Genomic DNA, 24,099 nt, shown 5'->3' on the forward strand with positions numbered 1-24,099 from the left:
CGCAGCAGGCGGGCGGTTGGCTCGTCCCCTGGCGGGACCCGGGGAGACGGAGGGTGGGGTGTGGGGAGGGGGAACGGCTGCTTGCCCCCACTTCTCCAGCGCAAGACCCTCGGACCCTTGGCCGCTTTTGGGGGGGGGGGTTATCAAGTTTTGTGGGGGCTTTTAAAGAGACTGGTCGTCGTAACACGAACTCTGGCGGGCTGGGGAAGAAGCGTGTCACGCTTTCCAAGCAACCGCCTTTCGAGGTTGCAGATACAGGTGAAACTCGGAAAATTAGAATATCGTCAAAGTGCATTTATTTCAGAAATGCAACTTATTATTTTTTATTTTTCCAAATGCTTTCTTTTGGAAATTCCACAGTAATAAAGCAAAGTTAGAATAATACAACAATAAACATCGCTATTACATTTCATAAATTATAAATCCCATTTATAATTGACCCGCCTAACGACAAATAATTACAGTTACAACAAATAAAGGCTTGGCATATCTTGCTTTTTTTGCATGTCATGCATCTATCTCATATATTGGTTTCACCTTTTAAGTGGTATTACTGAAATAAATGCACTTTTCGACAATATTCTAATTTTCCAAGTGTCACCTGTAAATGTCGTGCGTCGGGGTTTTTAAAGTGCTGCGAGGCTCGGGAGCAACGGACTCGGGAAGCCGCGTGTGTTTGTGGTCCAACTGAGTTCAGTGGAGAGGAGGAGGCAGGCGCCGCACCTGAGCCTTGGGGGTCTTGCCCAAGTTCATCCCCTTCCCAGCATGTTGGTGCCATCATCTCGTGTGTGTGTGTGTGTGTGTGTGTGTGTGTGTGTGGTGCCGGATTTATGTACTGTATAAGCTAATCAAGCTATAGCTTAAAGCCCCACTCTCTTGGAGACTCCCATTTTTTTAATTAAAAAAAATGGAAGTCCATTTCCAAAATATAGGATAAAAAACCAAAAAAATAAAACATACATACAGCAACAGTGTTTTGTGTTGTGCAGGCTCCTATGATCCCCGCCTGCTAGCCTGCTCCCTAAAGTATCACTGCTTTGCTCATTTCTATATCAATTGCTTTGATAAAATACATATTTTGTGATGCGCAAATAGCTTTCGATAACTATTAGGTCCATAAATTACCATATAGCATATTTCTCGTTTAGTTGTGTCCGACTCTTCGTGACCCCATGGACCAGAGCACACTAGGCATATTTTCAACACAAAAAACAGCTACAATTTGTTGTTGACAAGGGACAGCTAGACATATAAAGGGCCCCATTACCTTCAGTAGCTTAGGGCCTCATAAAACCTATCATAAATCCGGCCCTGTGTGTGTGTGTACACACACATGCAAATGCATGCAAAGGTTTGCATTTGTGGGGTGCCACAGGGTTCTGTCTTGGGCCCAGTCTTATTCAACATCTTTATCAATGACTTGGATGATGGGCTTGAGGGCATCCTGAGCAAGTTTGATGACACCAAATTGGGAGGGGTGGCTAATACCCCAGAGGACAGGATCACACTTCAAAATGACCTTAACAGATTAGACAACTGGGCCAAAGCAAACAAGATGAATTTTAACAAGGAGAAATGTAAAGTACTACACTTGGGCAAAAAATATATGAAAGGCACAAATACAGGATGGGAGACACCTGGCTTGAGAGCAGTACATGTGAAAAGGATCTAGGAGTCTTGGTAGACCACAAACTTGACATGAGTCAGCAGTGTGATGCAGCAGCTAAAAAAGCCAATGCAATTCTGGGCTGCATCAATAGGAGTATAGCGTCTAGATCAAGGGAAGTAATAGTACCACTGTATTCTGCTCTGGTCAGACCTCACCTGGAGTACTGTGTCCAGTTCTGGGCACCACAGTTCAAGAAGGATACTGACAAGCTGGAACGTGTCCAGAAGAGGGCAACCAAAATGGTCAAAGGCCTGGAAACGATGCCTTATGAGGAATGGCTTAGGGAGCTGGGTATGTTTAGCCTGGAGAAGAGAAGGTTAAGGGGTGATATGATAGCTGTCACAGTGGCCGGAGTGGACTACTTCAGAGTAACGACGCTACGCAGCTCTGCATTTTATTCTTTTATTGGTGCTGCGTATTTACAGTGCTCAAGTCATTGCTATTTACACGGAGCGATGTTGTCAGTCGGTTTCAGAACCTCCTAATGGCTTTTGGCGCGTCTTTCTCCAACACAAAAGCTTTGGCAGACCCATCCTCTTGCCCCTCCTCTTCCTGCGTAATTCTGGAGTTGGAGGGATGGGTCTTCCCCCCTTGCTTGCCCCTTCCTGTCCCACCTGGGACCCTGGCTCCTCTACCTTGCCTGAGCCTCGGACACGACTTCCTGCTTCCCCACTGGAATCGGAACTCTCCCTGCTTTCCCCTTTGCTCGGGGACGGGCTTGAACTCAGGAGGGGAGGGACTTCGCGATATCCCCTGTCCCTCACATCCACCCCCCTCCCAAGCTCTCCTTCACCCCTCCCCAGGCCCCCCCCATGTGTCGGTGACGACTGGAAGCCTAAGAACTCAGTGCTCTCCGAGCCCGTTGGTGTGAATACCTCCCCCCAGTCCTGCGATCCCCCCCCTTCCGCCTGGGCGGACGGGAATCCCAAAAAGTCCGTGGCGTCAGAGCTGGTGGGGGTAAAAACGTTCTGCCAATCTGCTCCTTCCTCTGACTGGGTGGATCTCGGTGACACCCATACCTCATCCTCTGGTTCCTCAAACTCCGCTTCCCAGCGCCATGGTGAGCTGCTCTCCCGTGCCTCCTCCTCCTCCCCCTCCCTTTCCATGTGCCAGGGCTTGGGTCTGTGGGGAAAGAGGGCGTGAAATTCTTCCACCAAGAATTCCTCCTGTATCTGAGTGGCTGGGACCCATTCATTCTGGGACGGTGGAGCATCCTCCCATGCCATGAGGTACTCCAGTCCCCCCACCCCCCACCTTGAATCCAGGATGGCCGTGGCCTCATTGAGTTGCTCCCTGCCTTCCCTCTCCCCCCCTCCCTCGGGGGTTTGTTCGCTGTCTCGGAGCCTGCTGCTTTCCCTGTACGGCGACAGCAGCGATCTATGAAACACTGGATGCACCCTCATGTCCTCTGGCAGTGCCAGCCTGTATGCCACCGGGTTTACCTGTTGCGTGACCGTGAAGGGGCCCAGCCTTTTGGGTGCCAGCTTTTTGCACCTCCCTCTGGTGGGAAGGCCCTCCGAGGACAACCACACCTTGTCCCCCACCCTGATGACCTCCCCTTGTCGCCTGTGGCGATCTGCCCCCTTTTTGTACGCTTCCTTGGCCCTCTCCAAGTGGTCTCTGAGCTGCTGGTGCACCGTCTCCAGTTCCTCTGCCCAATCCTCAGCCTGTGGGCCCTCCTCCTCCTCCTCCTCCCTCTCCCTCTCTGGGAAAGATCTGAGGTCGCGCCCGTAATTGGCCTTAAAGGGCGACACCCCTGTGGAGACGTGCACTGCATTGTTGTAGGCAAATTCTGCTAGTGGCAAGCGATCCACCCAGTCCGTTTGCCGCTGGCTGACGTAGCATCTCAGGTACTGCTGCAGAATGGCGTTGACCCTCTCCGCTTGTCCGTTGGTCTGCGGGTGTCTAGCCGTCGACAAGCTGACCTCCACCTGCAGGAGGTTCATGAGCCGCCGCCAGAACCTGGAAACAAATTGGCGGCCACGATCCGAAATAACCCTTAAAGGTAATCCATGCAGTCTGAAAATGTGATCAACAAACAGTTTGGCTGTCTCTTCTGCCGAGACTGCCCTGGCACACGGTATAAAGTGACACATTTTGGACATAAGGTCCACCACCACCAACACTGCAGTCTTACCCCTGGACGAAGGCAGATCTGTGATGAAGTCCATGGACACCACATCCCACGGCCTGTGTGGTGTGGCTAAGGGCTCCAGCAACCCTGGTGGCGCTGCTCTGACCACCTTCGCCCGCTGGCAGGTGGTACAGCCCCTTACATAGTCTCGAACATCTTCCCGCACCCCTGGCCACCAGAAGTGTCTCATGACTAGGTGAGCGGTTTTGTCCCTTCCAAAATGCCCCGCTGTAGGGTTGTCGTGCATCTGCTTGAGGACCGTACGTCGAAGCTGGGTGGTGGGTAGGTACAGCGCACCCTTGTAGAAAAGCAGCCCTCTGCGTTCTGCAAAGTCTTTTGCCTGCTCCCTCCCCCCTCTCAGTTCTCTGAAGATGCGGTTGGCAAATTCATCCGCTGCCGTCAGTGCTGTGAGTTCTGCCTCGCTCACCACAGCTGCTCCGCAGGACCATGCCGACGGGGGGAAAATGTGCCTTGGGGCTGGTGGCGCCTCCTCCTCCATGTACTCTGGCTTGCGGGAGAGGGCATCCGCCCTGACATTCTGCTCCCCCGGGATGTAGTGGATGGAGAAGTTGAAGTTCGAGAAGAACTCTGCCCACCGTATCTGCCGCTGGTTGAGCACCCTGGCAGTTCTCCAGAACTCCAGGTTCTTGTGGTCTGTGCACACCTGGATGGGGTGCTTCGCGCCCACCAGGAAGTGTCGCCAGTGCTGGAACGCAGCGTAGATCGCAAGAAGTTCCCTATCAAACACTGTGTAGTTGCGTTCAGGCTGTGTCAGCTTCCTGGAGAAGAAGGCACAGGGTCTCCACTCCCTGTTGGCGTCCAGTTGCAACAAAATTGCGCCCACAGCTTTTTCAGAAGCATCTGTCTCAATGCGTAGGGGCGCGTCCTGCACCACATGGAACAGGTTTTGGTCTGAGGCGAACACTCTCTTGAGGCTTTCGAACGCTGCTTGCGCCTCTGGTGTCCACTTGAACTTCTGCTTGCCTCTCAGGCAGTCCGTGATGGGAGCCGTAACGCGAGAGAAGTTCTTGATGAACTTCCTGTAGAAGTTAGCGAAGCCTAGTAGGCGTTGGGCATCTTTGCGCGTCCTGGGGCTGTGCCAGTCCAGGATGGCCTGCACCTTGTCCTTGTCCATCGCCAGCCCCTTGTCTGACAGCTTGTAGCCCAGGAAGTCCACCTCTTTGGTGTGAAACTTGCACTTCTCCAGCTTCACATACAGGTGGTTCTCCTTCAGGCGTTGCAACACCTCTCTGACATCTTTCACATGCTGCACTGGGTCATTCGAGTAGATAAGGATGTCATCTAGGAAGACCAAGCATTTCCTGAAGAGGAGGGACCCCAGGACGTGGTGCATGAAGGCCTGGAAGCATGCTGAGCCCCCTTGCAAACCGAAGGGCATCACCAGATATTCAAAAGAGCCCAGAGGCGTGAACATCGTGGTTTTCCATTCATCTCCTTCCCGGATCCTGATCAAGTTGTACGCCCCCCTTAGGTCCAGCTTGGTGAAAATCTTGCCCCTGCGTGCCGCTGTCAGGAGATCATCCACTCTGGGCATGGGGAAAGCCACGGGCTCTGTCACCGAATTCAGCCGTCTAAAGTCCACCACAAGACGGCGCTGTTGCGTGTCTTTCTTGTCCACCCAGAAGACCGGGCTGCCCCCTGCTGCCTTGCTTTCCCTTATGAACCCCCGCTTGAGGTTCTTGTCGATGAAAGCGCGCAGATCCTCCAGCTCCTGGTCTGACATGGCGTACAGCTTGGCTGGGGGTATCGTCGCCCCTGGCACCAGGTTGATCTGGCAGTCAAAAGGCCTGTGCGGGGGTAGGTGGTCGGACTCCGCTTCGCTGAAGACCTCCTGCAGGTCCCAGTACTGCTTGGGTATTGCCTCACCCCCTTTGATATGCATGGTGGCCACCGTGGCTATCGGAGGCCCCTCCCCTGGTTGGTGCTGCATGCAATGTTCCAGACAAAAGTCTGACCCAAACGTGATGCACCTCTGGTGCCAACTGATGGAGGGGTCGTGGCGCGCCAGCCAGCTCATGCCCAAGACGATGGGGGGGTCTGAGATGGTGGTGACGTTGAACGCCAGTGTCTCTGAGTGCCTTCCCACCGTCATTCTCATGGGGGGGGTTTGATGTGTGATGGCCCCTCCCAGCAGCTCCCTGCCGTCAATGGTTGCTACGTGCAGAGGAAAATCCAACTGCAAAAGCTGGATTTGGTGCTCTTCTGCAAAGCTTCTCGAGAAGAAGTTGGCGGACGCCCCACTGTCAATTAAGGCGAGGACCGTCAGGGGATAGCCATTTGGGAGCGTTAGCGTCACTTCTAGAACCACTCCTGCTCTGGGAGGGGTGGGCTGGCTCTGCAGCTCTCTGTGCGGGTGGGCGGGCTGGGGCTGTTGTCTGCTGACTGTGCCTGGCTGCTGCCCCTTGTCTCCTGCAGCCAGGCTTTCCCGTTTCCCTGCTGTGGTGCTGCGTCAGTGGGGGAGGGCACCACCGTTCCCGCCTTTCCTTGCCACTCCCTGCGATGTGGGCAGTCTCTGACGAGATGCTGGGGTGAGTTGCAGAGAAAGCAATTCCCGCCCCTTCCCTCCTTGCGTCTTGGCGCCGCTGGGGTTTGAAAAGCCCGCGCGCGCGCGCTATCAATCTGCATGGGCTCCTGGTCCTGGCTGGCTCCAGGCGTGGCCTGAAAGGGTTGTTGAGGGAGTGGCTTCTCCTGCGACCGTGGGAACCAAGCCCGCTTTGCGCGCGTCGCTTGCTTGTCGTTCCACCGGGATTCCTGCCTCACCCCCACCGCCAGAGCTGCTTTGCTCAGCTGATCCATAGTACTGGGCTTTGGACCTCTCGAGAGTTCATCCTTCACCTCCTCGCTCAAACCCAAGTAAAACGCAGCTTGCATGGGAGGCGAATCCAAAACCCACCCCAGTCTGTGCACCAGCATGGTGAATTTCGCCCAATATGCGCGAACTGTCATATTTCCTTGGCGTAAATTATGCAGTTCCTCCTTAGTCTGGTCCAAATGACTATCGGACGAATACATCGTCCTCAAACCTTCTAGAAATTGTTGGACATTTTTCATGCAAGGATTCTTGGTTGCGATTAATGGTCTTAGCCACTCCCTGGCTGCTCCGGTGAGATGTTCCACAATAAACGCTACTCTGTGCTCATCATCGGGGAACTCATTCTGGTGCAGCTCAAGAGCATACACGATCTCAGTCTCAAAGCCCTGAAACTCCTTCGGGTCTCCATTGAACTTGCTTACAAGGGTCCCTGCTCTCCTTCCTGGCAGCACTTGGACTTGGGGAGCCCCTCCCGCCTTGTTTTTCTCTGCATCCAGCTTGTTTTGGAGGTCTACCGCCACCGCCCTTAAATGCTGCTCTTTTTCCTGGAGCTCTCTCACCTGTTCCGCAAGTTGTAGCCGGTCGTCCTGGACCTTCTTAGTCTCCTCTTTAGCTGCCTTCAATTCTCCCTGCGCCTGCAGCGACAGCTGTTGCAGTTCTAGCTGGGCTTGCTCAGCGATCTGCCGCCACTTCTCCGCCTCGGACACGCTCATCCCGGCAACTCCGAAGTAGCCCAAAAATGATTAGGAGGTTGCTGTCACAGTGGCCGGAGTGGACTACTTCAGAGTAACGACGCTACGCAGCTCTGCATTTTATTCTTTTATTGGTGCTGCGTATTTACAGTGCTCAAGTCATTGCTATTTACACGGAGCGATGTTGTCAGTCGGTTTCAGAACCTCCTAATGGCTTTTGGCGCGTCTTTCTCCAACACAAAAGCTTTGGCAGACCCATCCTCTTGCCCCTCCTCTTCCTGCGTAATTCTGGAGTTGGAGGGATGGGTCTTCCCCCCTTGCTTGCCCCTTCCTGTCCCACCTGGGACCCTGGCTCCTCTACCTTGCCTGAGCCTCGGACACGACTTCCTGCTTCCCCACTGGAATCGGAACTCTCCCTGCTTTCCCCTTTGCTCGGGGACGGGCTTGAACTCAGGAGGGGAGGGACTTCGCGATATCCCCTGTCCCTCACAATAGCCATGTTCAAATATATAAAAGGATGTCATATAGAGGAGGGAGAAAGATTGTTTTCTGCTGCTCCAGAGAAGCGGACACGGAGCAATGGATTCAAACTACAAGAAATAAGATTCCACCTAAACATTAGGAAGAACTTTCTGGCAGTAAGAGCTGTTCGGCAGTGGAATTTGCTACCAAGGAGTGTGGTGGAGTCTCCTTCTTTGGAGGTCTTTAAGCAGAGGCTTGACAGGCATATGTCAAGAATGCTTTGATGGTGTTTCCTGCTTGGCAGGGGGTTGGACTGGATGGCCCTTGTGGTCTCTTCCAACTCTATGATTCTAGGTAACCATGAGCATATAGACTGGCAACTTGAGCATATAAGCTTGAGCATATAGACTGGCACCTTATAACAGGGTTCTGGGCATGGGCATAGCCAGGATTTGTGTTTTTTTTTGGGGGGGGGGGTAGGACAACCACCTGTCTTCATCCTCTGTCTAGCGGATGGGGACTGAAACTGTCCAGACAACAGTCATTTTAAATTACTTCCTTTCGACCCCAAGCGCTCAGAAAAATCTGTCAAAATCTTTCAACGCTTTCTACTTTTAGTTAAGTATTTTTTATTGATTTGTAAATAGAATACTTACGTTTCCGAGTACACTGCAAAGTGCTGGGTGCTGACCTTTAAAGCCCTAAACAGCCTCAGCCCAGTGTACCTGGGCTCCACCCCAGCTCCGAGGGCTTTCTGGTGGTTCCACCTGCATTTGAACTTGGTAGAGCACACAGTTTGAGCCATGCTCGCTTGCTTAAAAGTAAGTCCTGCTGCAATTCTAAAGAGCTCTTGCTAGGGAGCAAGTCCCATTCACTACAGTAGGACTTAACTTCCCAGGATACATGCATAGTAAAAAATCACACGTGTTACTTTTAGGAATGCTGTAAGCAACTTTCTTTTTTTGATAGAGCTTTCCCTCCTTTTTTGCCTTTATTATATGGAAACAGTAGTATTTTGTTACAGCATTTTAGAATTAAAAACTGGGGATAATGTACTATTTAGATTTTAGAATGAATTGGACGTGACAAGCATGACTTAGTAAGACCCCTTCTAAAATGTTTCTGTTTATTTCTCGTTTGTGCTGCAAATTATACGAATGGAACCTGTAACAATTCTGTAGTGTGGAATGCTTGTGTTCAGGATTCTAGTCAGCCTTGTCATTTTCCAGGATACTCCAGATTTCTCCTTCTCAACTTCACTGCTGCTCCAACAGTTGCTCGACAACTTGTGCTCACTGATCATGCACAATCTGCATTGGGCTGTTTTGGGTTGCCCCCCCCCTCACCGCATCCCCATTGGAAATGATAATGTAACCCTGCTGATAACTTGTACTGTTTTGGCTTCATAAGGATCCACACTCAATGAGTGGGCTTGTTATTAACTAAACAATAGGTGGTATGAAACTAAGGTTCACTTAGAGTAAACCCATTGAAATTAACAAACGACTGTAAAGTCAATTAATTTCAATGTGTCTACTGTAAGTAAAACTTAGTTGCATACCACTCCATATTAGTGGATTGGTTTTAGGATTAGTAATGTGTGTATAAGTGAATGGTTTAGATAGCTATTTTAAAGCAAGTGGCATGTATGGAGACATTACATTAAGAAAAGTATCTGTTACCCAAGTTCACTTTTGTATTGTTGAGAAAACTTCCTAGCTGAATATAAATATAATCTAAATAATTAAATGATTTTGCTGTTCATTGCTGTTTTTTAGCTTATTTTAGCTAATCTATTTTTTCCTGTGAAAAACTTATCCTATTGATCAGAGTTGAAGTAGAAAATATTTCATTTAGTAACATGAAGAATAAAGATGGAGTCACATGTCTGTTTTGCAGGCGAATAAACGTTCGTGTGAATATTGAGCTGCAATCAACAACAAATCCCATTCATAGAAAGGTTTGTACTTTGCTTGCCATGTGTTGTTTTTGCTATCCTTTAGTTGCTTCTTCATATGATCATGTTTACTAACACAAAGTAGGCTCACCCATAAAACAGCTAGCATCAAACAAATTTGATTCCATGAACTGTAGCCTTGTCAGAAGTAACAGAGTTCTGGGAATTATTAGTCTTTCCCCCCAAAACACACACTGTGTTTCCTGAGACATTTCCTAGGTATAAACAATGCCCTAAAGGCTGGGGCATGGACAATGGACAGGGATGATGTAGACCAGGCATCCCCAAACTTCGGCCCTCCAGATGTTTTGGCCTACAATTCCCATCATCCCTGACCACTGGTCCTCTTAGCTAGGGATCATGGGAGTTGTAGGCCAAAACATCTGGAGGGGCGCAGTTTGGAGATGCCTGATGTAGACCAACAATATATGGAGGTCCAGAAGTCCCCATCCTTCTTGTAGGAACTGCTGTACAGTTTCTTGTGGAACATTATGAATAAGCATTGTCTTTGGGCTTAATATTTCAATGTTACTGTGCTGTGATGTCATCTGTTGTATAGATGCAATTAGCAGTTACAAAATGTATGGGTAGGCTGTTGCTGACCTGGTTTGCATGTAACACTAAGGCATGGTTTGTTTGATTGTCAAAGCCTAGCAGAGAACCCATGGTTTGTTTTCTACTTTACTACTTTGAGCTGGTTTGCATGTAATGCTAAGCCAAACAGTGATTTAGTATGAACAAGCAGACTGCTGGAGATTGGATTGTGGACACTTAGTTCCTCCTGCTGTCCTCTTCCTTCTTTCAGTTAAGCCATGGTTTTGCTCAGCATGTAATCTAAACTCAGCCTTGTTATTTGTCTTTCTCCAGACAAATTATGAGCAGTAACCTAGGTTTGTTACTAGGTTTGCAGCTCATCTTGTGACAACCAAGAAAAGGTCTTATTGTTGTGGTACCCTGCCAGTGAAACAGTCTCCCTTGAGATAAGGCAAATACCTACTCTTGGTTATCAGTGGTTGCTAAAAACATACTACTACTTCAGGATTTTGCTAACCATTAATATCAACATGTTGATTTCATCTTAACTTTTTTGCTCCTGAATTTGTTGTTGTTATTGTATTTTTAGTGTTTGATTGTGAACCACCTTGAGGTTTTTTTTTCTTAATCAAAGGGGATATGGAAGTATTTAAATAAATTAAAAACAATCCATAGTTAAAACAAACTGTTACATAGTGCAGTGTGCAGACACAGCCACTGAATGCATGACTCTGAAAGAATTGTGAAGCTGTAATAAATTTCTCCAAACTATTTTCTTCTAGGATTTACTTGTCCGACTAACTGATGATTCTGACCCCTTTTTTCTATACAATCTTGTTATTTCTGAGGAAGATTTTCAAAGGTAAGTTACCAAGTTCTGATTAGGAAATATTTAGATAAAAGTTTGGGAATTTGGGAAGTAAAAATATGATGATAAATATTAGAAGTAATGAAGAAGAAACTGTTAAAGATGGTTTTAAAAAGAAAATCAGAGGGGATTTGGGGAAGTACAAGAGACAATGACTTAAAAGACTGAAATAAGTTGATATTTGTCTGATTGTTTTTTATAGGTTCTATGTCTATTTTATGTTTTTTTCTTTTTTGTATTTTTCTCTTTTAATACACGTTTTATCTGTTATGAATGGTTATATAAAACTAATAAAATTTAAAAAATAAAAATAAAAGTTTGGGAAGGTGTGTTTTAGCTAATGATTATTATGAACATTGTTCCTGTGTATCTAATGACTTGCATATCTCAGAAGGAAAAAAAGGTTACAATAATACATAGTGGGGAGAAAAGAGATTCCAACTAAATATCAAGAATAACTTTCTGACACTAAGAGCTGTTTGACAGTCGAAGAGACTCCCACAAGACCTGTTGGACTCTCTTTCCTTGGAGGTTTTTAAGCAGAGGTTGGATGGTCATCTGTCATGTATGATCTAATTGAGATTTTCTGTATTGTAGGGTGTTGGACCAGATGACCCTCAAGGTCCTGTCCAACTGTATAATTCTATGATTTTAGCAACAAATATTCTATAGGAATACATATTTATTGTACTCTTTCTTTTTTTATATAGTTTAAAACTCCAGCAGAGTCTTCTGGTAGATTTTTCTGCTTTTCCTCAGCGATTTATAGACCTTCTTCAACACTGCATCCAAGAACAAAATAAAGACATCCCAAGGTTAGTAATGCTTAAGCAGTAGTCTATGTTTTCTTTAAAACAAGTAATACAAACAGTAAAAGTAGCATTCAAGGAGGCTGATTTTGTTTTAAAACATTTATTAACACCATTTGAAATCTCACGTTCAGTAACAAAACAAAAATGGACAATGCAAAACCTATGGGCAGGATTCAGCTAGTGGAAGCCTGCACAAGTGGGCTTTCCCACTCTCCTGTCCCCATGCCCTCTCCCAAATTGACATGGGGATGGGGCAGGAGATCTGCTAGAACAATGAGCTGGAGGAGGAGATAACTGACTGTACCATCAGGCAGGGAGAAATGTTTGTGCTGCCAGAGCAATCTGCTTAGCTCTATGTTGAATTCCATATAAATCTGTCAATTATATTTTGCTTTGACTTTGCTCTAGAAGTGCTTGTTGGGGTTGTTGACACCTTTTAAGTGGAGAACACATACCTCTTGCTGTGAGAGAGTTAGAGACAAAAGTACAAACTCTCTGCCCAGTCCATCTAATGCTCTGTTATAGTGCAATTCCCTTTCCTTTGCCTTTTCAGGAGCTACTTCCCAAAAAAATTGTTGCTGACTTTTAAAATAAGGCTTGCAGACTGCTTAGGAAAAGGTTGTTGCACCTGCATTGATCCACACTGCTACCAGTGGGGCAAAGGAAGTAGCCAGTATTTGTAATGATTGGTGCATTAACACACCAGTGGGATAGTAGTGGAATTGGAAGAGTTATTTCCTCTGTACCCGCCTAACCTTCCATAAGGATATGTGCGTCATGTGCTGAGAGACCCAGCTAGCAAGTTATTTTTAACGTGTTCTTACTCATTCTTTTTAGGTTTTTGCTGCACCTGGTTTCATCGGGTCCTAATTTAGATCACACTCCTGCTTTTTTAAACGTGGTCGAGACAAACCCATTTAAACACCTCACCCACTTATCACTGAAATTCCTACCAGGAAATGATGCAGAAATCAAGAAGTTTCTGGCAACCTGTTTGAAATGTGTTAAGGTAAAACTAAGATTTCAGTGGTATGTTTTGGGTTACACTTTCAGATCTTTTGGCATAGCGACTAGCTTGGGTCACTGTCTAAACAAAGAAGCAATATATAAAGTTGTGGGGTGTGTCCTGCTGTGTGGTCTGGCATATTCTGCTTTTCTTTTATTGACAGTGGTGTAACAAGGCAGCCTTGATGTAAAATTTCTATATTTTACAATTGAAAGTTCACACATCACATTAAACCAAAGTTGAAATAAAGTACAGTTTAATCTGAAATTGCAGGTGCTCCTGCTGCACTGCCAGGAACAAGTTACAGTGGTACCTTGGGTTACAGATGCTTCAGGTAACAGACTCTGCTAACCCAGAAATAGTACCTCGGATTAAGAACTTTGCTTCAGGATGAGAACAGAAATCATGCGGCAGCGGGAGGCCCCATTAGCTAAAGTGGTACCTCGGGTTAAGAACGGACCTTCCGAACGAATTAAGTTCTTAACCCGAGGTACCATTGTATATTCTGGCTTATCGTCATCTGGACCTGGGTTGTAGTTTGTTTCTCTCCAGCCAAACTGAATTGAATCCAAGGTTTGTTCTTGGCTTACCACTCATGGTTTGTTTGAGGGAAAGAAGCCTCAGGCCTGTGTTTGTTTACTTGCAGCGTGGTGGAATAAAAGCTTGTGAGTTCAGCAGTGTGCACCAACATGCTACTCATTCACATTAAATCATACTTCATTTTAACTCTGGTTTAATGTGATATGCAAACGAGGCCAGTGCGTCTTTCAGAATTAGGCCTATGGAAAGGCACCTAATAGTTAAGTAGCCCAACTCCTGTAACAGGAGCGAGTTTGTATCTGATGTGCTGAATAGCAGTGCAGTCCTATGCATTTTTACTCAGAAGTAATCTCCCTGTGTCCAGTAGGACTTGAGTCCAAGTGAGAGTGTTTAGGATTGTAGGTATAATGATTTCAAGAACTGGAAAGGGTTGCATTGACTGACAAAGCTGTCAACTGTACCTAGGAAGAAAAATTGTTGCTGGAACAGAAACTTAGAAAAACAGACGAGGACCTTACAAGACAGCTGAACTATGCCCAGCAGGTAAGAGCAGAATTCCACTGTGGGTCAATTGGTAGAAAATTAATGTTTTAAAAAAACCCTATGTTGTGTTGTATACAATGTTATCTGTGTGTGAGCAAAACTTCTACTGTAAGCACCTTCCTCTAGTTGAGATTCTTGCTTTGGACTATATGGCCCTCGGGGTCCTAACCAACTCTACAATTCTCTGATTCTTTACCCTCTCCCCTGAATCTCCTTAAAATGACAACCCCCCTGGAACAGATTTTTGGAGTACATTGGGGGGCTGCAGAGAGGATAGGAACCCATTGCACAAATCAAAGTCTGCTTGAGCAGTGTTTGACTCCTTCTATTATTTAATTACTGTATTGTGTTTACTTAATGATCTTTTTGTACCTGACCCTTCAGAGAGAAAAAGTCTGATGGATCCTGACCCCAGGGGGTACTCAAATCAAAATCAGACATAGCAAAACAACAGAGGGAAGGTGGGCAATGGAGGTTGGGGCAGGGTAGGGAAAGAACATGCAGTTAAATTAATTAAAGTAATGCATGTACTTTGATTTGTTGCACTGAGGTGTAGCGGCTAAGAAAATGAGCCAAAGGTTTCCCATGAAATGTATGTTTTGAGGGGTGGGATTAAAAGGAAATGAAGAAGATTATTGTCTCTATTTTATTGAATTCATTGTATAAATACTGTGTCTAAATTTAGGATCTGTGATATGCCTTCTTGCTGAGCTTCAATACAGGAGGAGAGGAAATTATTTAATAGTAGCTACATTAGATGGCAGAAGCAAAATCAACAGAGTTCTCTGGCTCTTTGAAGAGTAACAAACTTATTGCAGCTTGTGCTAAAATAGGCAAAAGCCTGTTTCATCAGATGCATGGGAGGTTGGTGGTTAAGGGTAGGCTCAGCTGTAAAAGCTCACACTACGCTTATTTTTTAGTGGGGGGGGGGGTTTCTGGGATAGCTGTGATGTGGGAAATGTTCTGCAGGCTAGTCTTCAGTGGGATGTGTTTGTAATAGGATAACCTCCCTGTGACCATCTTATAAAGCAGTGGCATAGTATTGAGTAAAACCCTTCAATTACATGCAAGTTGACCATCTTACTATTTTCCACCCCCCCCTCATATTTAGAGCTTGTCAGAAAAGAGCAGGGAACTGGACAAGTTGAGAAATGAATTGGCATCCAAAACAGCATCTCTAACCAACAAATATACCCAGGAACTGACAAATGAGAAGGAGAAAGCTCTGCAGGTGTGTAAAGAGAAGCCTATATACATCTAGCAGAATCCTTATGCCTTTAGTAATCCTTATGCTCAAGTAATTGCTTTTCTTTGCAGGCACAAGCACAGTATCAACAACAGAATGAGCAACAGAAAAGGGATCTGGAAAGCTTGCATCAGAAAACAGTGCAGCAGCTACAGAATAGGCTGAAGGAACTGGAAAATGTCAACAAGGAGCTAATGGAAAGGAGATACAAAGGCGATTCAACAGTCAGAGAACTTAAAGCGAAATTGTCTGGCATAGAAGATGTATGTAATATTTCATCTATTAAGATCTACATTGGGAGACAATTTGATAGTTTCCAGTCACTCGTACAAAGAATACCAAATATTCCCATTTATGTATTGGAAACAAGTTTGGTGTTGTTGTTTTTTAATAGAATATGCTTAACTTCTGTCAAACAAAGCATGAATGTTTGCCAGCAGCTTTTGTTAAAATGCTTTAAAAATATTTCTTCAACCATATAGGAATGCCAGAGAGCAAACCAGGAAGTTCTGTCTCTGCGTCGAGAGAATGCTACCCTAGATGCTGAATGCCATGAAAAGGAAAAATTAGTAAATCAGCTGCAGACTCGAGTTGCTGTTTTAGAACAGGAGGTCAAAAGCAAGGAGGATCTGGTTACTAGGGCAAAAGAAGTATCGGATGCAACACATGAGCAAAAGGTTCTTAATTTTACTTTCTAGAATACAGCAGTACTTTAACTCATGGAGAATTGAATGCTGAAATGAGAGAACATGAGCTACAATCCAAAGAGCTGCTTATAGGTGCATATCAGGGGGTTCCCCATGCCCTATCTAATTTACTTCCTATTTGATACAACAAAAGTGTTCTGCTCCTCAAATATGCCCTTGAAATTCCTTTTAAGTTTCAAAAATAGTGTGCTGTGTGGCATGGGACATTCCCATTAGAGAAATGAATCCAAAACCTGCTGGGCACACAGAAATAGTTATGTAGTTCTCTGGATTAAGGCTATATTTAGAAAGTGCAGGCAATACTACAATGCATTGACTTAAAAAAAGTTAAATATTTCACCACACTGTTGTAACTATAGTAATATAAATAAGCATTTTTGGATGTGATTGGCTTTTCAGAAATTGCTAGCATTTTACATTTCAGAACTAGTGTTCTTGTTACTTGCAACTGATCCATGTGAATATTTCTTGGCAAAACAAAACCTCCCCTAATACAAAATATGTTCTTTTAAAAGGTAAACCTGGAAAAAAATATAGAAAAGAAACAAATTCAAATAGGAAATCTGGAAACAACACTGAAGTCACTATCATCTGAACTCCTTAAGGTTTGTTCAAAACACGTTATTGTCCTTCTTGATTATGATTATTTGACTTCATGTGTTCTCAATTTAAAATTCTGTGGTTGTTTATTAGGCAAATGAGATAATAAAGAAATTGCAAGGTGATGTAAAGACTCTAATGAGCAAATTGAAGCTGAAAAATACAGTAACAATTCAGCAAGAAAAACTCCTGGCTGAAAAAGAAGAAAAACTGCAGAAAGAACAAAAAGATCTACAGGAAGCAGAAAGTTCTCTCCAAGCAAAAGAGCAAGAGGTAACTTAAGGGTCAGGTTTCTATCCAGAAAGTTTTTTTAAAATATGCTTAACTTTAAACTCATGCTATGTCAGTTCATGCTAGGTCTCTGCCTTGAACCATTTGCATAATCCCTGTACATATGATTGGCAGACCAATTCTATGGTGTAGTGGAAATACCGTATGAGCTTTTCAATAGACTTTGCTTTTAAAGTAAGAGTTTTGGTGCTGCCGATTAAACTGCGATGGACTGATAGTGTTAAAACATTTCAGGTGTGCAAGTTGCAGGATCAATTGGAAGCTACAGTACAGAAGCTGGAGGAAAGCAAGCATCTTCTCAAAACCAATGAAAACGGTGTGTGTATATGAGATTTTTGCATCAGCCACTAATATCTAATCCTATCAACTTTTCAGAGCCTAACAACTGAAGCTGATTTGAGACGTAATCTCACTTTCGTGGGTCTACAAATTCTATGTTCTTAGATATGTAGCAGTTGATCAGCTTTCTGTTAAGGAAGTGCAAGCATGTACATATTATTGTGCAAAGACTTAAGAATTCTGTTTGGCAGCTGGAACCTAAAGAAGAATTTCTGGAGCTGCCATATTTATTCTCCCCCCCCTTTGTTTCCTTCCCTCTTCTGCAACTTCATTATGTGTAATTTTAATTTTTAATAAATAATTCCTGAATGTAATTTCCCCACTTCCCGTCTATTGTGTAAGGCTATCGCAGAGTACTGACTAGGTTTCTCAGTCTCTAATTTAATATATCACAAAACTGAGGCTGCGGTCCTACACCCAGGCATGTTGAACTTGATGGACTAACTTCAGTGTAGATATTCATAGGATGGCACTGAATTATTTATGTATGGCTGTCCAGCAGTATACTGAGCTATGGTTTAGATTTAAAACAAAAGATAAAAGTCCTGAAAAGTGACACTTGGTTCACATTTTTTCTTTGTAGTTATCACATGGCTAAACAAGCAGCTGAATGAAATTCAGATGACAAGGAAGCAAGAAGTGTCAGGAACATCTACTACTAGTCCTAGTGGTACCACTCCAAGAACTGGCATTTCACCTCACAGTATGGTAATAGTAATCTCCTTATGAATTTTTATATGTCTGTAAAAGTGATCCCAATGCTGCATTCTCTTACTTGGAAGTTCCACATGGAATAGATATAAAAGGTAAAAGACCCTGGATGGTTAAGTCCAGTACAATTCAACCACGGGATGTGATACTCATCTCCGCTTTCAGGCTGAGGGAGCCGGTGTTTGTCCACAGACAGCTTTTATGGGTCATGTGGCCAGCATAAGCTGCTTCTGGCGCAACAGAACAATGTGATGGAAGCCAGAGCACACAGAAAGTCCATTTACCTTCCCGCCACAGCGGTACCTATTTATCTACTTGCGCTGGTGTGCTTTCGAACTGCTAGGTTGGCAGCAGCTGGGACAGGGCATTGGGAGCTGGCTCTGTTGCAGGGATTCGAACTGCCGTTCTTACAATTAGCAAGCCCAAGAGGCTCAGTGGTTTGGACCACAGCGCCACCCACATCCCACCTAAACCACATGGAACAAAACCTACTGGGACTTCTTAAAAAGCATGCATATATACACATAGTATACAGAACTATTTAGAAACTGATCATACACGATCAAGTGCAGGGTTTTGTTTGTATGCTTGCTTCTGGTCCTTTCCTTCTCCTATAGTTAATTTCTACACATACTGGGAGAGAAGGAAGTGCTTATACCCAATATCCACTATTAAGATACAAATAGAGGAATTTGTTCTCAAATGGAAAGAATACAGTACAAATTATGAAGTACTATATAAATTATTAGTATAGTTTAATTTTGGATGTGTTTGCTTTTAAATACAAAAATGGGAAAGGTATGAAAAGAGCTTTGGAACTAATAGTGTGCTGTTGTTGCTCTGGCTTTATAATTTTAATTTTCTTTTGCAGGTTGATAGCAGAATCCCATTTTTGAACTCGGGACTAGGCTATCCCATCTCCCCTTTGCTGCCTTTTCAAAGTTTCCCAGATGCAGTGGCTATCAAAAGCATCAACCAGCAAACTTCAGGACAAAAGGCAGGCACCCAAATATATAATTTTATATTCTATTGCATCTTTCCAAGTTAGCATTATAAGCTGCTGCACACCCAGAATACAGGCTTTAAGAATACGTGTAACAAGGACTGAGCTGTAAGTTCTCATATGGAGAAACTGCTACCTGTGGCAGCAGAACTAAAAGAAATACTTTTAAATGAACAAAAAAATTACCCTGTCACTCTTTTGGCAAATCCCATCCCTCAGGAACAACTCTTTCCCCTCAAAGTTGTTGAAATCTCTTAGCCTCTCCTTTTTGCAGGTATATAAAGTGAAATTAATTTTCACAACTGCCCTTCATAATTTCAACAAAATACCGGGAGTGTGGAAGCCTAAGGTTTATGTCTTAGTGGCTTAAGTTTTAAAGTGTTGTGCGTATGAACCAGATTTTAGGGTAACTCTTATTGGCATTTTTTAATGTATAATTAAAGCCTAGACATAGAAATGTGAGTATGTGAAAAATGTTCTGTCTCCAGCAGGTTCAGTTCAATGTGCAGCCTCAAGAGACCAACAGATGTTCAGATTTGCAGCCAGGAATTACTGTGATGACAAATCACCCAACAAATAAAGAGAAGTGAGTGCTTGTGCTTTTAGTTGAGGAGTGGTCCATCGGTGGCCCTGGCCTAATTATGTATGGGTGGAGGTTGCCGGAAGAGAGGAAAGGGGTGCCAAAATGGATGGCACAAATTCCTTTGGCAAGAGTGATTGCCAAAGCATTCTCCTGCCCACACCCCAAGAGTAACAGCAGCAGTATTATTTTTAATTTTGAGAGGGAGGAATGTGCGCAAGGGACCCTTGAGATAAATCTCTTGGGATTTTCTACACAGGTATGCCTGATCTTTTTCATCAGATTCCTTTTCATGGAGAAGTTATTTGGTATGACTGAACCAATTTATGGTAACTATCAAAATACCGTCCATAACAGAGTGACAGAGACTAAAAGGCAACATGACAATAATGCATGCATTGGTCTGTTTTTCTCTGGCCACACTAGGCATATCAAAAGTATTGTGATCCAGCAAGTGAATGTGATGTCCATAGAAGATGCAAAAGTATTCTGTTGTGCAGCTACTTGAATCTAAAGTATAGGTGACACTGTGTACATGCCCACATTTTGATATGCATACTTTTTAAATTAGCAGCTGAATAAGATGGATCCCTCGTGGAATTCAATCTGACTTCCCTTAAACATGTATAGCTGCTTTATGCTGAATTAATACTGGGTTACATGGATCATTGCTCTACGTAACTATGTCTGGCACTGGCTCTCCATCAGGTGCCTTTCCTATCAGCTGCTACCTGATCCCTTTAAGTGGAAATACCCAGGAATTGAACCAGGGATTTTCTGCGTGGAAAGCATATGACCCTTCCCAGCTGTAGCCCCTCCCTGACAATGGGCTTGATCTAAATAGAACCCAAAAGCTGCTGCCAGACCTTGGACACTGGCTGGGGAGACCCAGGTTCAAATCTCCACTCGGCCAATCTTACTGGGTGACCTTGGGCTAGTCAGTCTCTCACAGCCTAATCTACCTCACTGGGCTGTTAGGTTAAGGTACATGGCTCTTCTATGTTTTATCTACCATATCTTTAGTTTCTTGATGGAAAAGTAAGATACAAATACTACTTTGACCAAGGCAGTCAAAAACAGGCTACATGTCTGAGTGTTCCTCAAGAAATGTCGAACTTGTGGTCCTTAATATGTTGTTAGGACTCCCATTAGCACCACCCAGCAGGTTGGATTACAACTCTGAGCATCCCCAACACCATCTGGAGAGTTTTGACTTCTTCTAAAAAAAACAAAGCAGTATTTTAGGAGAGCATAAAATGTATTATTTGAAGATCTTATGAAACCCCAGCTTAGTGAACTTAGAAACATGCTTTGAGTGTGGCAAACTGAAATGGCTTCTTCTTAGTAAGTATATTTCTTCTGACTTAGTGGTGAAAACATGGGATTGGAAGCAAAGTATTTGAAGAAAAGAGAAGACAGCATTCCTTTACGAAGGCTCAGCCAAAACACATCTCACAACACAGGTGGGCAAGCATGCATGTGCATTAAACTTTAAAATGTGAGATGTTGCTCTAAAACTTTCTGAAATCTTCTGAAGCTGTTCGTTTAAGATTCTTTTCCCCTTTATTAGGACACCTGAAGTCAACTGCCTTGATAAAAACACAAATACCAGCCAAATCTGCAGCACCTTTCAGACCCTCTGCTTACTTCCCTGGATAGTGGACAACATATTTGCCATGGTAAAATGCTTATCAGCAGTTGCAATTCTTTTTATGGTTATCTCCCCTGTAAAGTGTCAACATAAACTCATTTAGTAAGCAATGAAATACCTGAGAGATAACAAGAGCTAGTTTTTCTTTGGTCTGCTTACATTGTAATGTGAATTACAGAAATTTCCTAACAAGACTTGCAACATTGTAAGGACCAAAATGAGTGATTGACCAATTTTGTATCAATTATCATCAAAGTGCACTGACGGGAAGAAAGGTTTGCAATTTCTCTCCCCGACTGAATTCTCTGCACTACATGTTCTTCTTGGATATGGACCTCAGAGGTAAAAACTCATCTTTGAAGCCTTGGAGCCTTTTCTTTATTTTAAAGCTTGTCAAAGTTACTATGCACTTCAAGTCATCGCTACCAGCTCCAAGTTACATTTAAATTAAAATTTTACCAAGGATGAGCTCATCCATTCATTCTTTGCAACACTTCTGAGGCTTTCGGAAGTGCACAAATTTCCTACTAAGCATATGTCAAACTAAATTATCTTAATATTTATTGTCTGTTGCTTATTTGACCAGATGGTGGCACGCTTTATAAACGTTTTGCACCTTTCATAACTTTACAGGGAGAAAAGTAAATAAGCTCCTCCAGGTTTATTTTGCAATCTTACCAATTTATTTTTCATTGATCCTAAATATAAGTAATTTGGTAGTGTTCCACCAGTGCAAAAATCCACCAAGATTCCTAATAGTAAGCAAGTGTGTCTAGTTCTTACCAGGGTTCAGAAGGCATTACTTGACATTGTTAGATACCAAATGGAGCAGTATAAATTAGATTTGCCAGGTGAGTTCAGCCTTACAGCAAACTCTTATTTTCATTTAATTTTGAAATATATCAACTTTTTATATCTTAATGGTCTGTAGTATAATATCAGAGTATCTTTAACATTCTAAGCGACTGTTCAACATTTGAATCACAACAAATGATAATTTTGCTGCTTTTCAAAATATTTTAAATTTAGGGTGTCAGTTTTTAAGTTGTAAAATGTTGCAGTCAATGTATAGTGGCATGATTTAAAGTCTTACATTACATAAAACTGGTACATAGCCATAACAGCTTTTGTAAAATTAATGAAAATCAGCAATTCTTCAAAAGGATTTTAAGACCTTTACATTGCTACTGAAATCAGTAAAATATATAAGTGCTATTCGGATTCTCCCAAAAGCTGTGGAATTTCAGAATACTTGATGGTGGGTGATTAATGCCAAGACCTATTAATTTCAGTAGGTTGTGATTACACTTCTCTATTCTAAATAGCAGTGTAAGATTTTTTGCAAAGCATGTTTTTTTAATCAGTTTCACTGATTTGTATTGGGAACTCTACATGTGTGATTTCAAAATTGAAGTGTCATTTCTTTAGCTGTTAGCAGTCATGATATTCAAGTCTCTTAAAGGTGGTTAGTATAGTAGATTGTTACCCACTTATGAGTAGCTAGCTTTTTTTAGCACATGGACTTTTTGTATATTGCTAAGTGTGTAAATACAAATTATTTGAACATGTATGGCAGAATCATTCTTTGCAGTGTAAAATTTGTACATTTGTCTTTTAATCAGAATGCATGTTCACATGTATCTAAATGCTTGTTTCAGTAAATTTTCAAATAAAATGAAACAAATACTGCTGGTGGAATTAATATAAATTTTGACTCTTAAGAGAAGATGCAAACATTTAATTTTGTCAACTGACAAAACCTAAGGGTTGCATCGTATTGATTAAGGCTACAATCCTACAAAGGCTTACATGGGTCTGACTTCTCAACAAATATGACACAGGATTGCGAATGCTCTTAAAAGGGATTGTTGCAGAAAGTCAGCTTCTGCCCATATTACACCTATCCCATGCTTTGTAAGAGGGGTCACCAACCTATTTTGGACTAGTGGGCACATTTCCAACTTTGAGAGTGCTGGGGCTGCCATGGGGTGGGGACATGGCAAAACACAAAATGAGTGAAAGAGCTACTTCCGACAACTTTGTTACCCTGGGAAGACAGCTATATCCTGTTGGTCCTGATTGTGGGAGATCAATACAACATTGATTTTTACCTTCATGCACCGTAACCTGTTGCTAATAGCAACAGCATGCATTCCTCAGTACCATGAAAAATATACAAGGTAGGCATAACACACTCATTCTCACTTCACAGAAATTGCTTCGTAGGTACTTGCAGATTTTGCTCCATAGCTTTCTTTCTAAATGAAAGCTCAGAGCCTGGGTACATAGTAACAGGAGAAAACCCCAGTACAATAGGCAAGATTTTCCTAGCCTTCACTTGAAGGAAACAGGGATTTTTAGGTCTTACATTAAGGGCAAGTAAGAATATATGATATCAGTGCATTTGATTTGTGCCCTACTCCTCGTATTCCAGAATAGACATTTTGCAGTTTTTCTGCCAGTAGAGAAAGCATGTCATTTCTCAGATGTTATAGGGCATTGTAGCAGCACTGTCAATTTTTAAGCTTAAACACCTTATTGAGTCAGATCATTGCTCCATCACCGAGAGTTTGAGATAGCTTTTTCCAGCTGTACTGGAAGCACCAGGAGTCGCCAGGCTGATGAGCCTTTCCCCTAAGTCACCTCCATACTATAGTGCTTGCCCACTACTGTCTCAAGCAGAGGAGCTGCCCACCAAAAGCATTTCAAATTTCAATTCTACAGTTACCTTATACGAAATTGTCTTATTCATATAACTCCCCCACTAACTGTATATAAAGAAAATTGTTTGTGGGGAAATTCCTTTTTGCAGTGACATTACTGGCTGAAGACTGGGCCAAAAAACTGTACATTACCTAATAAGATTCCCTTCTGGAAAATAACTATGTTGATTAATTCTTTATATAGCCAAAGGCAGAAAT

General features: G+C 43.6%; 1 protein-coding gene across 2 annotated transcripts in view; it reads left to right on the forward strand.

Moving 5' to 3' along the window:
• SASS6 (SAS-6 centriolar assembly protein) overlaps positions 1-22,892 on the forward strand; it is a 23,178-nt gene extending 286 nt beyond the window's left edge. Inside the window, exons 2-17 of one of the 2 annotated variants that reach the window (XM_035121505.2) lie at positions 9,690-9,750; positions 11,064-11,143; positions 11,860-11,964; positions 12,799-12,970; positions 13,973-14,050; positions 15,162-15,281; positions 15,368-15,559; positions 15,779-15,973; positions 16,519-16,608; positions 16,697-16,876; positions 17,129-17,210; positions 17,817-17,941; positions 18,816-18,941; positions 19,436-19,533; positions 20,896-20,990; positions 21,098-22,892. In XM_035121505.2, the coding sequence (XP_034977396.2) occupies positions 9,690-9,750; positions 11,064-11,143; positions 11,860-11,964; positions 12,799-12,970; positions 13,973-14,050; positions 15,162-15,281; positions 15,368-15,559; positions 15,779-15,973; positions 16,519-16,608; positions 16,697-16,876; positions 17,129-17,210; positions 17,817-17,941; positions 18,816-18,941; positions 19,436-19,533; positions 20,896-20,990; positions 21,098-21,186 (1,888 nt within the window). In that variant the 3' untranslated portion in view covers positions 21,187-22,892. The remainder of the gene's footprint in view (positions 1-9,689; positions 9,751-11,063; positions 11,144-11,859; positions 11,965-12,798; positions 12,971-13,972; positions 14,051-15,161; positions 15,282-15,367; positions 15,560-15,778; positions 15,974-16,518; positions 16,609-16,696; positions 16,877-17,128; positions 17,211-17,816; positions 17,942-18,815; positions 18,942-19,435; positions 19,534-20,895; positions 20,991-21,097) is intronic. The other variant, XM_035121506.2, reaches the window with a different exon arrangement.
• Positions 22,893-24,099: the final 1,207 nt, after the last annotated feature.

Source organism: Zootoca vivipara, chromosome 7, assembly GCF_963506605.1.
Source record: "Zootoca vivipara chromosome 7, rZooViv1.1, whole genome shotgun sequence".
NCBI classification, from domain to species: Eukaryota; Metazoa; Chordata; class Lepidosauria; order Squamata; family Lacertidae; genus Zootoca; species Zootoca vivipara.